We start from the raw sequence: 15096 nt of genomic DNA on the forward strand, positions 1-15096 counted from the left end.
GTAGACAGAGATAGAATTGTTCTTTTGAGTTCTTTATTGCTAGCTCTGGAAAAGTTACAAGCTTTCCTGCCTAATGTCCAACAGTAGAGAAGCCATTACTCTGCAGCAGGCACGTTTAAACATAGTACATTCACTCCCAGTTATCTCTGAAAGTACTTTCTCAAAGCTGTTACTTGTGGTTACTGTGGAACTGCTCATAGCTATAAAAACACTGTAAATCTAAACACAGCAACTGATGTAAGAAGGTTAATTGTTGAGCAATGAAGAAATGACAAAGCTTTCCAAAACCACCATTTTATTCGTACAGAGTAAAATACATCAGATAGTGAGCATTCCATTTTCAGCCCATAATCCAGAGCCATTAACAAGTTGGTTTTCACCAGACATTCTGGCCCGAAGTCACAGAATTAGGAATTCTAAAGAGAGCTAATCTCTCTCTGCTAAAGCGACAAGGTGTGTATCAATCTCTGCTTCTGTAAGGATCCTAAAAGAGGAGTGAAAACAATGGAAGCTATTAATTTTGCACCTCAAATAGGACTATTAAATACATAATTAGAAGATTCAGTTGAGAAATGTTTTCATAACAAGAAATCTATTTTTGTGCTCTTGAAGGCCTTCATCAAAACATGCACATTTTATAAAACCGTTTTCTGGTACCTCTGAGGTTTTACTTATTTTGTTTCTTTTGGTTTAGTCTCTAGCTTTGTGGTTTACTTCACAGGAGCTTTGGAAACAGCAGCTGCCAAGCTTTCCTGAAGCCTAGCACAATCACTAGGATGAGCCCCCTTACCAATCTCCAAAGTCTGGGAGAAGGACAGCAGCTTATGCCTGCAACTGCACTGGGCTTCATAGTGCTATGAAGCAGGAGGCTTGCTACTTCCAAGCATCTCTGAAGCCCAGTGGGATTTCTACTGAGATCCTGCTCTTCCCCAAGACAGGAGAGAAGCAAGGCCAGTGGCAGCCACAAATTATGGCCATCTACTAAGCTGTGAAAACTGCCACCCTTCAAAGCACTAATGAGCCACTTTTTTCTTGCTCTTAGGTCAGGTATTTGCAACCTTCGGCCCTCCAGATGTTCTGGACTACAATTCCCATCATCCCTGACCACTGGTCCTGTTAGCTAGGGATCATGGGAGTTGTAGGCCAAAACATCTGGAGGGCCGCAGGTTGGGGATGCCTGCTCTCAATGAATAGTGTTCAATACACCAAGATAGTGTTAACAGTAAGGAGTCAGCTCTGTGTACCAAGGATAATAAATTAAAACGGGGAAGTGCTGGTGTTTCTGTTAATGGAGCACCATGCTATGCCTGGTTCAAGGCTGCAGATTCTCTCGACAGATGCCCTTATATTGTTACCACTCATGATGATGGCATTGCAACACTTTTCTCTTGACAATCTCCCACTGCTAATTCAGGGATGCTAATAATCTCTTTAAGAAGAAGAGGAGTTTGGATTTGATATCCCACTTTATCACTACCCGAAGGAGTCTCAAAGCAGCTAACATTCTCCTTTCCCTTCCTCCCCCACAACAAACACTCTGTGAGGTGAGTGAGGCTGAGAGACTTCAGAGAAGTGTGACTGGCCCAAGGTCACCAGCAGCCGCATGTGGAGGAGCAGAGACGCGAAACCGGTTCCCTAGATTACGAGTCCACTGCTCTTAATCACTACACCACACTGGCTCTTTAAACCCTGTTATACTCCGGTTCTGAGCCAGTGGGTGAATTTAGCAGTGTGTGTAAACAATGCATACCCTAGGAAGTGAAATATGCAAGGAACACAGCAGTTCTTCAAGTACTTGGCCACATCCCAAATAGCAGTTACAGGCACGTGTACTTATCCATGCAATCGTATACAGTAAAATGAAATGCTCTAGAACTCCAGTGCAAGGGATGAGGGTTTATTCAAGGAAGTCATCCTATATGCGCAAGCACTTCTGCCTGCACAAGAGGACTTCCCCTCCCTCTCCTCTTCCAGTCCCCCCAATCTGTTCTGGAAGGTTGGCAAAACCACCAAAACAGATTTGGGAGGTGCATGGGAGAGAGGGTGCAGTGGAACATCCATTGTGCAAGCAGTAGCCCGTGTGCCAACAGGATGACCACACTGGATGGAACCCTGAGGTCACACCTAAACTGTCTCATTAAGAAGAAGAATGAAATTTAGTTGTGCATAAGCAAAAAGGGAAAGTTCTGCATTCACTCTTTACCTGAATTTAGGATTATCAAGTGTGACAACTCCTACTTCTATTTCAGAAGGTTTGAAGTCAATGGACAAAACAGTAGAGAGGCAGGTTATTGCTGTCTAGAATTGAAATATATAGGAGACATCAGAAACACAGCATATAAAATCAAAATTAAAAATACTACTTTGACATTCAAAACTTATCTTTCACTTCTGTTAAATTTATGCCCTCTTCATGCAAAGCTGAATTAAGAATATTTCAAATGATGCAGAGTTCTAGCACTTTAAACTTCTCTGTTGAAGAGCTGTGAAGATGACTATACCAGCAGTCATTCCTTGCAGTTGGGATTTGTTAAGACAGCTGTGTTTCTAGCAACGTTCAAAGCTAAAAGTCCGACACTGCAGCGTACAGCAACTTTATTAAAATTATAACTTTCCAATTTTAGTTGGGGAAAGGAGCGAGCTTTTGTGGGGTGAAGTCAAACTATTTGAAGGTTGCATGTTGCTAATATAATGTTGTCAAAGTGTTTTGACGAAGTGTTTGACGAAGGCAAGATCAGTCTAGAAAGAATTGGGCATCTGAAGCACCAAATTCTTTAAAAATGTCATGTCACTGAGTATCAGCCCCACCAGTCTATTGCTCAATACACACATGCAACAACTGTGATGCTAATGCAGAGATGTGAGAACGAGGAATAGTGGGAGGGGGAGACACACTGAAAATGTGGGGAAAGCTTTCCCCATTCCCTCTTCCCTACCCCACCCCAAAAGGATTTTAGAAGATTCTGCAGACAGAATGGCCCGCCTGAAAGAAATGCTGCCAGTCAATGAAGACAGTACTAAACTAGATGAATCAATGGTTTCATTCTGTTTGAGGCAGCTTCATATATATGTTCTTACTATTATGACTTTATGAATAGGTTGCAAAGCAGAAACCACAAACTTCTAGACTAGGACACTGGTTTAGCATTACTACCTACCCAATAAGCCAACTACACAGGCATTGTTACAGAAAGCGAATACCTAGGAATGTGCAAGAAAAATTAGGCCTTTATCAGTGGGCACCCCACTTACTAGGACAAGTACTTTTCGGCCAGTGATTTCAACTGTCCTCTGCTCCCCGGTGCCACAACTAAAATTAAAAGTACCAGCAACTTAAGGCATGAAATTAAACAGGCAACTGGAGATGGGATGGGATTTTTTGGCTTTTGCAGAGCAAACCTGTGAAAGGTTAAGCAAATGTTTTGACAATAACTCAGACATTTTGACAATAACCACATGGAAGAACTAGAGGGGGAATGTATGTCACTGTACCCCATCAAATTCAAATAAGGACTGTCCACCTCTTTGATGCCAAACAAAATTTGATGTACATTTGACTTACCTCCACGGTCTGTTCAAATGTCCAGTCCAATTTTTTCTTCACTTTCTTTTCAAGAAAGCTAGTTGATTCTGTCTGTTTGACTCCTGCAGCTGTAGCCTTAAACCCACAGTAGTATCCTGCTGGATCACACTTGTATACCTGAGGATTGTTTTCTTCATCAATGCCAATCAAAATCATGCCTTTGGGGAAAAAATGTTTGTTTTTTAAAATGAGTGGAATTCTCCTTTCTCATTCAATGGCTTCATTCTATCCTAGTCAATCTCTTATTACTCTAACAGGCAAAACGTGCAGCATTCCACTTGCCATGGGCAGTGTGCAACAAGATCTCTGGCAAGTGTGATGCCTTAATCCCAGCTCCAAAGCTCAGAGGTAGGTCCATACAATTGCTTGATGATTTTCACGAACCTCTGAGCTTCAGAGTTCGGATGAAGTCTGGGGGGTGTTTGGCAACTGCATGGTCAAAGCACCTCAGAAAAGGAGGCTCCAGAGCAGCAAAAGTGGACAGGGGGAAGGTTCATTACTGCTCCTGTTTGGAGCACCTTCAAGCAGTAACTAACAGTACAGGCTTTTCAGCCTCTTTGCAGGAAAGACATGCTGGGGGGGGGGATGTTGAGTGGCGGTGCTTCCAAGTTGGCATGTTCCCTGATAGTTTTCCCTTCAGAAATGGTGTCGGGAGGTAGAATGACAGATGGGGACTAGTTTTTGAGGGACCACTAGGGGCGCATCAGAAGATGGCTGACAATAACATCTCTCCGACCCACACGAGGTAAATTGGAGGCTGTGATGGGAGTAAATAGCCTCCCTACCCCCCCCCCAGGATTATGGTGGGGGACTGCCCTTGCCTGCTGTGCCCTATACCACCCCGAATTTGTGGGGATGGGGGCACTAGGCACAATGCCCTCCTGTGGGATTTCGGCACTCCTGGACGCTGTCTCTGATCCGCGCCACTAGCTGCAAGAACTTCAAAAGAAACAATTTGGATGAAGCTAATGCACATATTTCAAGGAAGGAGGGGGAGTAAAGACTGCTAACGGAAGAGATCTCTGATAAAACAAGACGAGTCGGAGGAACAAGTATAGATAATGAGAAGATACGCCAAGACTCGGTATGGCAAAGGGACTGACGGGGGAGAGGGGGAAAAACTTTCCTTTATGTGATTAAACAAGAATCCCCCCCACCCACAAGTCAGAAATGTCGTTTTAAGGACCTAAGCTGTGGATTTAAGGCTGTGTGGAGATAAACTTTTGAACCAGAACATGTTTTAAGAAGAGCGTGGAATGTATAAGGGCTTTGGAATGACGCAGTTAAAAATACCGTCGCCATATTGGGAAGTTCTGTCAGAGGACTTAAGTCTGAGAGGAGAAATAGAGAAATAGAGCTGTTTTTATATTGTGGATGAAACTCCTCAGTGGGACTTAAGAACGACAGTTCTGTAATTAATGATGGAAAGAGGGCTGTTCTTTATGAAGGCGATGATATATGGAAACCATCTCGATTTGAGGACTGGAAGAACGGAAAAATTCACACAGGATTATTATTGGTGTTTATCGGCTTAAGGAGACTATCAGAAGAGATCATAAAGAAAAAAGAGAAAATATATGAACAAGATGTGATGTGGAAACAGCAAGATAAGTCTGGATAGAATTATGAACTTTGTTTGGACTGATTTGGACATTAATGCAGTAGCAAGAAGACGATCAGAATCCCCCTTCGGATCTTGAAATATGGGTTCCCTCAACAAAATTTAAAAGTCGGCTTTGTAATCCGGAATTTATGTGTTGTGATTTGATTTGATGTGATTGGCCGGTTAATAAAAATTATTTTTTTTTAAAAAAAAAGACAGATGGGGACTAGTTTTTAGCTTGGCTAGCCAAGGACTGTAGACCTTCATGCACAACTCATTAACAAACGACTCACCTATATCTGCACAACAGACAATTCATTAATTGCATTAGATTACAGGCCCAACGCTGAACTGAATCACTAGAGAAAGGGTCATCTGCTTCTTAAACTTGATTATTTATTTTGCAGGACCTAAACCCCACGATGCCAATTTTAAAGGTGAAACTGTTTTCTATTTTAGAACGTAATTTGAAATATATTCCCCTTTTCAAAATACGTTTTTCTTAAAATGCCAACTTCCAAATTTGAAAAAAAGGGATAGGAATAAAACCAAAACAAACTCTTCTTCAACATCTGCAAAGCATAGAATCATAGAATCATAGAGTTGGAATAGACCACAAGGGCCATTGAGTCCAACCCCCTGCCAAGCAGGAAACACCAACAGAGCACTCCTGACATATGGTTGTCAAGCCTCTCCTTAAAGACCTCCAAAGAAGGAGACTCCACCACACTCCTTGGCAGCAAATTCCACGGTCGAACAGCTCTTACTGTCAGGAAGTTCTTCCTAATGTTTAGGTGGAATCTTCTTTCTTGTAGTTTGAATCCATTGCTCCGTGTCCGCTTCTCTGGAGCAGCAGAAAACAACCTTTCTCCCTCCTCTATGTGACATCCTTTTATATATTTGAACATGGCTATCATATCACCCCTTAACCTCCTCTTCTCCAGGCTAAACATGCCCAGCTCCCTTAGCCGTTCCTCATAAGGCATCGTTTCCAGGCCTTTGACCATTTTGGTTGCCCTCCTCTGGACACGTTCCAGTTTGTCAGTGTCCTTCTTGAATTGTGGTGCCCAGAACTGGACACAGTACTCCAGGTGAGGTCTGACCAGAGCAGAATACAGTGGCACTATTACTTCCCTTGATCTAGATGCTATACTCCTATTGATGCAGCCCAGAATTGCATTGGCTTTTTTAGCTGCCGCGTCACACTGTTGGCTCATGTCAAGTTTGTGGTCAACCAAGACTCCTAGATCCTTTTCACATGTACTGCTCTCAAGCCAGGTGTCACCCATCTTGTATTTGTGCCTCTCATTTTTTTTGCCCAAGTGCAATACTTTACATTTCTCCCTGTTAAAGTTCATCTTGCTTGTTTTGGCCCAGTTCTCTAATCTGTCAAGGTCGTTTTGAAGTGTGATCCTGTCCTCTGGGGTGTTAGCCACCCCTCCCAGTTTGGTGTCATCTGCAAATTTGATCAGGATGCCCTTGAGTCCATCATCCAAGTCGTTGATAAAGATGTTGAATAAGACCGGGCCCAAGACAGAACCCTGTGGCACCCCACTAGTCACTCTTCTCCAGGATTGCATTGCATTGCAATCCAGTATTATTCGAAAGTAGAGACTGAGAAAAATGTAACTGCATTACATGGAAGTAACTTCCTTTCAGTGTGTCTTGCAACATTATTACTTGAAACCAGATTCTTTAAGAGCAGGTACTTCAATTAAATCAGTTTCTCAGTAAACAGGTCACCCTGAAAGTACTTCCAAGCATAAGATCTAAGTTGAATACAGTGTTTTTAAAAAATGCTCAAATACTTAAAATCGATTTCATTTGATGCTTTTCAAATACATATCTATCGGTCACAACTAGAAGGTTGTGTAGAATATGTAGTATTGGCACAAGACATTAGCAAATCTGTTGCATAACCTAATAATCTCAAGGCAAATCTGAATAAAGGGAAGACTAAGATAATGCTAGTTGGTAGGTCCCAAAATCTAGAGCAAAAACACAAGCGGCTTGTACCTTCTGTTCTAACTCAGCTTCAGCAGATTAAATTATTGCCTTTGTAATCTTATCTGTGTTTTTGTGCAATTTACAGGCAGCTAACCAGTGTCAAATTGGAATGACCCTGGTTCCATTGTCCTCAGAGATACAAAGCACGAGTATATGTTTGAGAAACTGTCTCCCTTCTTCAGTGGGATGAGATTGTAGGTGAGATGAAGACACTGCTCCTGGGCGAAGGGATCAGGATTTTCCTGTGAGGTTTCCTGTGAGGTTTAAGCTTTCCAGGTTGCCTTCAAATACCATCATGAAAGAAATTCATGAGAACCACAGAGAACCACAATGGGGTTGAATTACACTTTGCTCTGTGCAGAAGCAGCATCTTCTGAGCAGTATCCCACTGATGTCCATGTGCACAATATTTCAGCCTTAGCATCCCAAAAGTTCTGAAATGTTACTTTCAGTTTATATTTATATACTTACAGCAACCAAGAGGCCTCATTTCAGCATTTTGTGTGTAGACCTGAGAAATGTCTGCAATCCTTTTACACAGCATGTCCACTGGAATGTCATAGCCATACTTATACTTCCAGTTTGCAGCCTCATAGCGGGCTCTCTGCACCTGGGACCTACTGTCAGCTGAAATAAATAAAGAACTGAAATCATTCCCATGCTTCATGTAGTCAATGTATTTTCAAGAAAAAAGCTATAGGCAACTCCCCATTTACACGTGTTCAATATGTGCGCTACAGTGCACATACACATCACACCAAACCCGGAGTGACCCCAAAACATTACAAAAAGAGGCAGAATTGGGTATTTGTAGGCTTTTTTCAATGGTGTTTCAAATATATGTGATTTCACTTAAACTCGTGGTGCCTTGGAACATAACTCCCATGTAATTGTGAGTTGCTTGTACAGTCGTACCTTGGTTCGCGAACACCTTGTGACTCGAACATTTTGGCTCCCAAACGCCGCAAACCCAGAAGTGAGTGTTCCGATTTGCAAATGTTCTTTGGAACCCAAATGTCCGACGCAGCTTCCGATTGAGTGCAGGAAGCTCCTGCAGCCAATCGGAAGCCGTGCCTTGGTTTTCAAAAGTCAAACGGATTTCCAGAACGGATTCCGTTCAAGAACCAAGGTATGACTGTACTTAAAATCTGAATACAAAACTAATTTGAAATATTTCTCCTACACCTCCCATAGACTGGATTAATAAAATAATTTATACCACCCTCTCCCCTCCCAGGGATATCTGTGCAATATGCAAAGGGTTATGAGAAAGTTTCCCATTCAGAAATTGGTAAGACTTGCTTACTTTCAGAGGCAGTACTAAATCAAATGCCACTGGCTCATAACAATTCACTGGAAATTAACAAGAAGTATTATGTTTTGACTCCATATCAACATTGTACGTCATCATCCATTCGCTCTCCATGTGGGTAATTTTTATACCTGTCATTCCTGTCATTACGCAGCCAATGTTTTCAGTTATTCTGAATAAGTGAGTCACTGTGCTAGAATCCAGCAGCTTGTCCTAATGGAGAAAGCCAAAGAATAGCTTTAAACAATATTCTACTCAGCCAAATGAATGTTTCCACATTGAGAAAACAAAAAGAACTAAAAAGTGGAATTGTCACTAACACTGCCTTCAAACAACATCACTGTTCATTAAGATGAAAATAAGATGGTGCAATGGAACTAACCAGCTTCTCTTTCTCTTCACCCCTAAATACCCTGGCTGGTGACAGCCAGACTGGGGTGGGAGTGGGAAGTGTTGACTCAGTTACTCTATGGTGGATTGAACTCTTCATAAGGCTTTGATTGACACAAGGATCAATCTGACCACCATTCAAAAGATTTAAGAGAGCAATGCCCAGTGCCCACTTTGGGGCTGTGCATTCTGGACTGCGATACTCTGCAGTGGGAGTAGCCTTACCCAAGTGTGTTTTCCCAAGAATTCCAAGTCTGATTCTTTATAAGCCTACTTACATGCTTCAGAGAATTCTGGTACTTTTAAGTAACAAGAATAAACAGCAGAGGAGTTAATTATTAAGGCTCAACAAGGAAGCAAATTATCCAAGCGTATAATAATAAAAAAGAATCAGATGCTCAGGATACTGCTACTTACAGGTACTTTCTTCTGTGTGACAATAACTGCACAGTCCTTTCCACGAACAGCTACTGATGTGAGGCCACCCTGGTTTATGGCCTTAAACGCATACTCTAAATGGTACATTAAACATAGTCAGGAGATTTGACAACAATGCTACGTAGCATATATAGAAGCTCCCAAATGCAAACTCTGATTACTCATCTTCAGTAGTACTTTTAGTGTTACACAGCTTGAAATCATTGTGGGCATACATTAGGGTTTTTTTTCATATTTCGATCTAAAGAGCATTTGACACAACCAAATTCCTATAGTTTTACACCTCTCTCATTCCACAGTTATGTGTTTTTGTCCCTACTACCGGATACTTGAGTTAACTTTGCAATGCTGGAGTGTCCTACTGCTAATCATAAGGTTCACACACTCTCTTCACTTCAGTTTTGCAAAAGCATTTGGGAGTTTGCTTTTGTTTTTTTTAAGCTGAAACCCGTTCCAGTCCCAGTCCCCTGTCCCAATTATCGTAAATGTGAAATCAACAGGGTGATCTGATGCAAAAGAAATCAAGAGCGCTGGAACTTCAATAGCTGGTAAGGGAGGGGAATATTCAGCAAGTGCAACTTCATCATAAAAAGGATAGCGATAATGCCCCCCCCCCGTCCCGCAAGCACTGGGGTGCATTCTCCTTTGCAGCAGACTCCTTTCGGTTTCGCTTTTAAACAAAGACAGCTTTTTCGCTGCGCGGTCCTGCCCTTCTTTCACAAGATGCCCAGGCACCTTGCACGGAGGAGACCCATGACTACCGCATTCCTGGCACTTTCCCTCTGCAAGCGGCTGCGGGAGAGGCAGAGGCGCCCCGCATGTCCATCACGTGCTCCCTCTTCCCAATACACGGGAGCGGGCGGCTGCTCCCCTCATTTTGCCCATTTCCTCCGATGGGGCCGGAGAGAGGCGGGGCCCTGGGCCGTGACGGGGCAGTTCCTGCCAGACACTCACCTACTTGGTAGAGACGCCCCTCAGGAGAGAAGATCGTGATATGCCGGTCGAAGCCGGCGCTGGAGCCTCGGGACATGGTCAGCCGGAGGAGGAAAAGTGGTCGTAGCGGCGATGGGGGGGAACCGTCTGCGGACACAGCATGCAAGGGGCAGCTTCCAGGAGCCGGAGTTCAGGCAACGGGGAGTGCTTCCGGGGTCACAGGTTCCCGCGCAGGCGCAGCCGGCCAAGGCTGCCGCCAGGAGCGGAGCAGTCTCCCACTCACTTCCGGTCTGCTTTTGCTCTAGTCATTGTCTACATCGCGCAAGCGCAGCAAGAGCGAGCGGGCCGGAGAGTAGCGTAAAAGCTTCTCTCTCTCCCCCCCGCCCCGCTACCGCCAGGCTTTCGAGCATGCGCAAAGACGAGGCTTCCTTCGTCTCCTTGGCTCCGCTATATGAAGGGATGCGCGAAGCTCAAGCGGGCGCCTCCTGTGCCCGCGGAAAACTTCTATTCCGTGTGCGGGGAATTAAAAGCCCCCTCCCTCGCAATAGCCCCCCAGTTTCTAAGGCCTGCACAGTGTAAAGGACCAGCAAGATATCTGTCATAGTATGTGCCCATTTTAGTGACGTAACTGAGGGCGAGATTTAAGGTTAGTCCCTTTTTAGGTAAAGGTAATGGGACCCCTGACGACTCGGGTTGCAGCGCTCATCTTGCTTTACTGGCCGAGGGAGCCGGCGTACAGCTTCCAGGTCATGTGGCCAGCATGACTAAGCCGCTTCTGGCGAACCAGAGCAGCGCATGGAAATGCTGTTCACCTTCCCGCTGGAGTGGTACCTATTTATCTACTTGCATTTTGATGTGCTTTCAAACTGCTAGGTTGGCAGGAGCTGGGACCAAGCAACGGAAGCTTACCGCGTTGCGGGGATTCGAACCGCCAACCTTCTGATCAGCAAGTCCTGGGTTTAACCCACAGTGCCACCCACATCCCATTAGTCCCTTTTTAATGATGCCTTATATTGTACTGTGGGCTGTTCATTGCGCCCCATTGATGAAAATCAGAAGCACCGAACCACCAACCCTTCTCTGGTGTATCTTTCTTGGAGGCTCACTTCATGGTAAAATGTGGTGGGACCCTGCAAATGGCATGTATATAACCCAAAAGCCCTCCACTGCCTCTATTAAAACCGCAGCAGCAGCAAGTCACAGAGGTGCCCAACTGAGAACATGGGAGAATATGAGCAGTACTACTAAAGTAAGTGGGTAACACTTTCTTCATCATAAACCAAGAAATATTGGTGCAGAGAAGCACCTGTGTGGAGTTTCTGGTAAAGAAGTCATCAGAACAAAACGTCTGAAATTGAGACATTGGTGAAAATCAGGAATCTTTTTTTAACAGAAATAAAAAATCAAAGATGATTTTTTATTTTATTTTAAAATTGGCTATATAATATTCTCCACCATTTCCAATACGTTATAGAAATAATAAAATATGAGTTGATAAGTTTCAGGGATTCGATCAAATGTAGGTCTCTTGCATCAGAACATGAATTCCATAATAGGTACATAGTATCTGCTTTATTTGAGACAACAGTGCCATGTGTACATTTTTGTTCAGAGAAATGCATCCTTTATTTCTGTTGAAGGCAAAGCCATTTTGTAGGCACTTCATAAGAAGATCTTTCCAAGATGTTGTCATCATAGGGAATATGCCATGTGTTACCTGTGGTCTGCACGATTGTATCAAAATTCAATACAGACTGTTAAGTAAAGAAAGAGAAATAACTGTTAGTTTTTACTTCCTATAAAAATATATGTGTTGCACATCTCCCAACATACATTCACAGATATGTTTGGTAAGCAGAATAGGTACTACGGGAATAAAATCCCAAAGAAATTATTTTGGGGGATGGCCAGTAAATATTACACCCACTCCACATTAACAACTTAATCCATTGATGTTATAATTTAATCATATTTTAAATCAGTTTATTATTCTGTGATGATCACATGTAGCCATTTGCCATTACTAGAACTGAATCAGCAGGAGGTGTGCATTAAAATAAAAAATACCTCAAACTTTATCCTCTTTCCTGGTATGTAGTTAGATAGCACCATCTGATGTCCCCGCTGCCATTTAAAGAACAGCCGTCGAGTTAGACTGTCAGAGAGGCAAGCTTTATGATCACGTAATAGATCTCTGGTAACAAATCTACAGTGACTTCCTGAGTGAAGAGTGGCATAGAGCAGGAATGGATCGTCTTCAGACCTTTAAAAAGAAGGTGGAACATCACACACTGCTAAAATGCTCAGAAGCTCATTTAAACTGTTCTCATTTGTTAATTATGAAGTTACTAAGTTGCTTGACCCTTTCCTATCTACATTTTTAACATCCACATTTAAGAAAATAGTATTTTTTAAAATAGAAAACCATTGTCCTCTTTTCACTATAATCTGATACAATATAAGCTTGCAATCTAAAATAACTATCCAAACCAAAACATAAATGTAGCTAATTCTAAGTAGGAACTATCTTTCATCTATCAGATATAAACATAAAATAATTAGGCCTAGGTCTGCACAGCATGAGAAACTATCATCCAAACTTTAATCACCAGGGATTTTTTTAGTCTCTATTACAGGGATTTTGGGGGTGTTAGGAATGGGGTAGTACCTCTGGGGGAGGATACATCATGCTTCCGGGGCAGTTTGTCCACCTTTGGTCCCCACCCTGCGCTCTCACCTGTGGCTCCTAGAAGCTGTCAGCATGCAACAGCAGCCACACCCCAGTAATGGCTTTGATTGGCTAGTAAACCAGGTGAGGGTAGCTGGTGAACCTCAAACCCTCAGCGTGTTAAGGACTTCCTGTGTATGCAAAGACAAGCTCCAGTGGATTGAGCAGACAAGACCAATAGTGGTTTCTGCATGTGCTGCAGGGGGAAGTTAGGGAAAGCTGGGGCTTGTCAACCTGCGAAGGTAGCCCGTCTAAAAGAAGGAAAAAACTGATCCTAAACCTCCGCTGCCTTGTGGGATATCTTTGGGAGAAAAATATGGCTAAGGAGTAAACCCTACACAAATCCAGAGTGAAGTCCCTAAGACGGTTGGATGGCAACTTACCTCCTTCCAGCAACTTCTGCAGCCAAGCATATTGCTCTGCTTTCCTTTGGATCACATCAATGAGGCCGGGGGGGGGGGTATTGTTCTATGGGCAGCCCAGGACCTCCATACACACTGCCCAGGCTTGTGCCCTGGGAAGATCACTTCCCCAGAGATGCACTCCACTGTCTCTCAAAACAGATAGAGGCCAACAACAGCAAGAGGCCAACAACAGCAATTGCAGGGATGGTTAATGCATGGCCCTCAATTGCTGCAAGACTACAACTCCCATCCTCTGACAACTGGCCATGCTTACCAGGGCTCATGGAGTTGGTAGTCCAGTGACATCCAGAGGGCCACAGATTACCCACACCTGGTCTGCTGGATAGCTTTCAAAATTTAACCATTTAATAAAATTGTGCCTCTCAGTTTCACAGTGGACTTATTTTCAAAATTTTACAGAAGCACATTCAATTGTACTAAAATAAGGCAAGCTTTTAAGGTTTATAGAGTTTTGCTGCAGAAATAACACCGTATGCTAATTCTGTGTTGTTTTATAACCAGAGGTAATTGAAATAGGTAAAGCTTTGTTGAGTGCTCTTTGTTAAGCATTTCAGGATATTCTGCTTCTCTCTTGGCTTAACTGATTCTGGAATCAATTTTGGGCCCAATTCCAAGTGCCAGCTTTGACCTATAAAATTCTACACAACTAGAAACTTCAGTACCAGGTAGGATACCTACCAGCCCAAGCCTTTAATGGTGAAGACTGAGACACCTTCTACATGCACCTCCTCAATCTGAAGTTTAAATAATAACCACGAGAGAAAGGGCCTTTTCATTGTTTTCGGTCTGGTAAGCAATGCTGTCCCTAGTGAATCTCCCCTCCATTGCTGTCCTCCTGGTATACACACTCCAGCCTTTTAAGGTCATGTTATTTTAGCCCTTATTAGTGATTTAGCTCCTGTGATTTATACTGCATTTTAGTATGTTGGATTTTTTGTACTTGAGTTTTATGTTGAGCTGGATGTTTAAAGTCTATGTTGCTTTTTATTGTATTACATTTTTGTACAACCTCCAGACTAGAAAATTCATTTTATGAGACACCCAGCAGATGTAAGTAATAAATAGTATTCAAGCTTCTCTTTTATCTTCTCTGTTTTGACAGACGCTTCCATGTGATGAGAAATGTAATTTTTCCCAGTGTGCATGTGAGCACTGCCAACACTTAATAGTAAATCAAGGCTATGTCCTAACACAAGATACAAGGCTGTAGCCAATGTTAATCATTGACCCATTGAAATTAATAGACATGACTAAATTAGGCCCATTAATTTTAATGGGTATACTTTGAATTAGTTGGGTACAGCCCACTGTATCTGCTTCATTTCATTGTGTTTCCAGAATGAACTATACATGGATGCAAGGAGGGGAAAGTATTAGAGAAAGAGATTAAATGGATAATGAGAGGTGTTTGATCTTTCGGCTGAATGCTCAAGTCAACCTAATTTCTCTATCACAGGCTGCTCATCTAGCAGTTCTGGACAGTTTCGCCGATGCCAATTTGCTTGATCTTTTGGATGAGAGAGGCATGTTTTAACGAGCTCAGCTTAGTCTGATAAACACCTCGTCGGCTGCTTGGCCTTAATGGCTAGGATGGCACACTTACTGTGTTCAAATGTGGTTGGGAATACAAAGTAGCTGATCATTGATTAAATACCTACAAGGCAAAGCTGCACTACT

At 42.9% G+C, this 15096-nt stretch overlaps 2 protein-coding genes across 3 annotated transcripts in view; both read right to left on the bottom strand.

Annotated features, from left to right (window-relative positions):
- Window positions 1-278: 278 nt before the first annotated feature.
- Window positions 279-10498, bottom strand: PSMA6 (proteasome 20S subunit alpha 6). Its single transcript, XM_081210391.1, has 7 exons — window positions 10288-10498; window positions 9313-9407; window positions 8637-8718; window positions 7665-7820; window positions 3563-3741; window positions 2204-2298; window positions 279-484 (listed from the first exon to the last, which is right to left on the bottom strand). The coding sequence occupies exons 1-7, from the start codon at window positions 10361-10363 to the stop codon at window positions 427-429; spliced, it is 741 nt and encodes a 246-aa protein (XP_081066517.1). The 5' UTR covers window positions 10364-10498; the 3' UTR covers window positions 279-426.
- Window positions 10499-11819: 1321 nt separating this feature from the next.
- PRORP (protein only RNase P catalytic subunit) overlaps window positions 11820-15096 on the bottom strand; it is a 57241-nt gene continuing 53964 nt past the window's right edge. For both annotated transcript variants that reach the window (XM_081208898.1, XM_081208899.1), the window contains exons 7-8: window positions 12334-12529; window positions 11820-12020 (exon numbers count right to left, since the gene is read on the bottom strand). In XM_081208898.1, the coding sequence (XP_081065024.1) occupies window positions 11892-12020; window positions 12334-12529 (325 nt within the window). In that variant the 3' untranslated portion in view covers window positions 11820-11891. The remainder of the gene's footprint in view (window positions 12021-12333; window positions 12530-15096) is intronic.

The sequence above is a fragment of the Podarcis bocagei genome (assembly GCF_964188305.1).
Source record: "Podarcis bocagei genome assembly, chromosome: 1".
Lineage (NCBI taxonomy): Eukaryota > Metazoa > Chordata > Lepidosauria > Squamata > Lacertidae > Podarcis > Podarcis bocagei.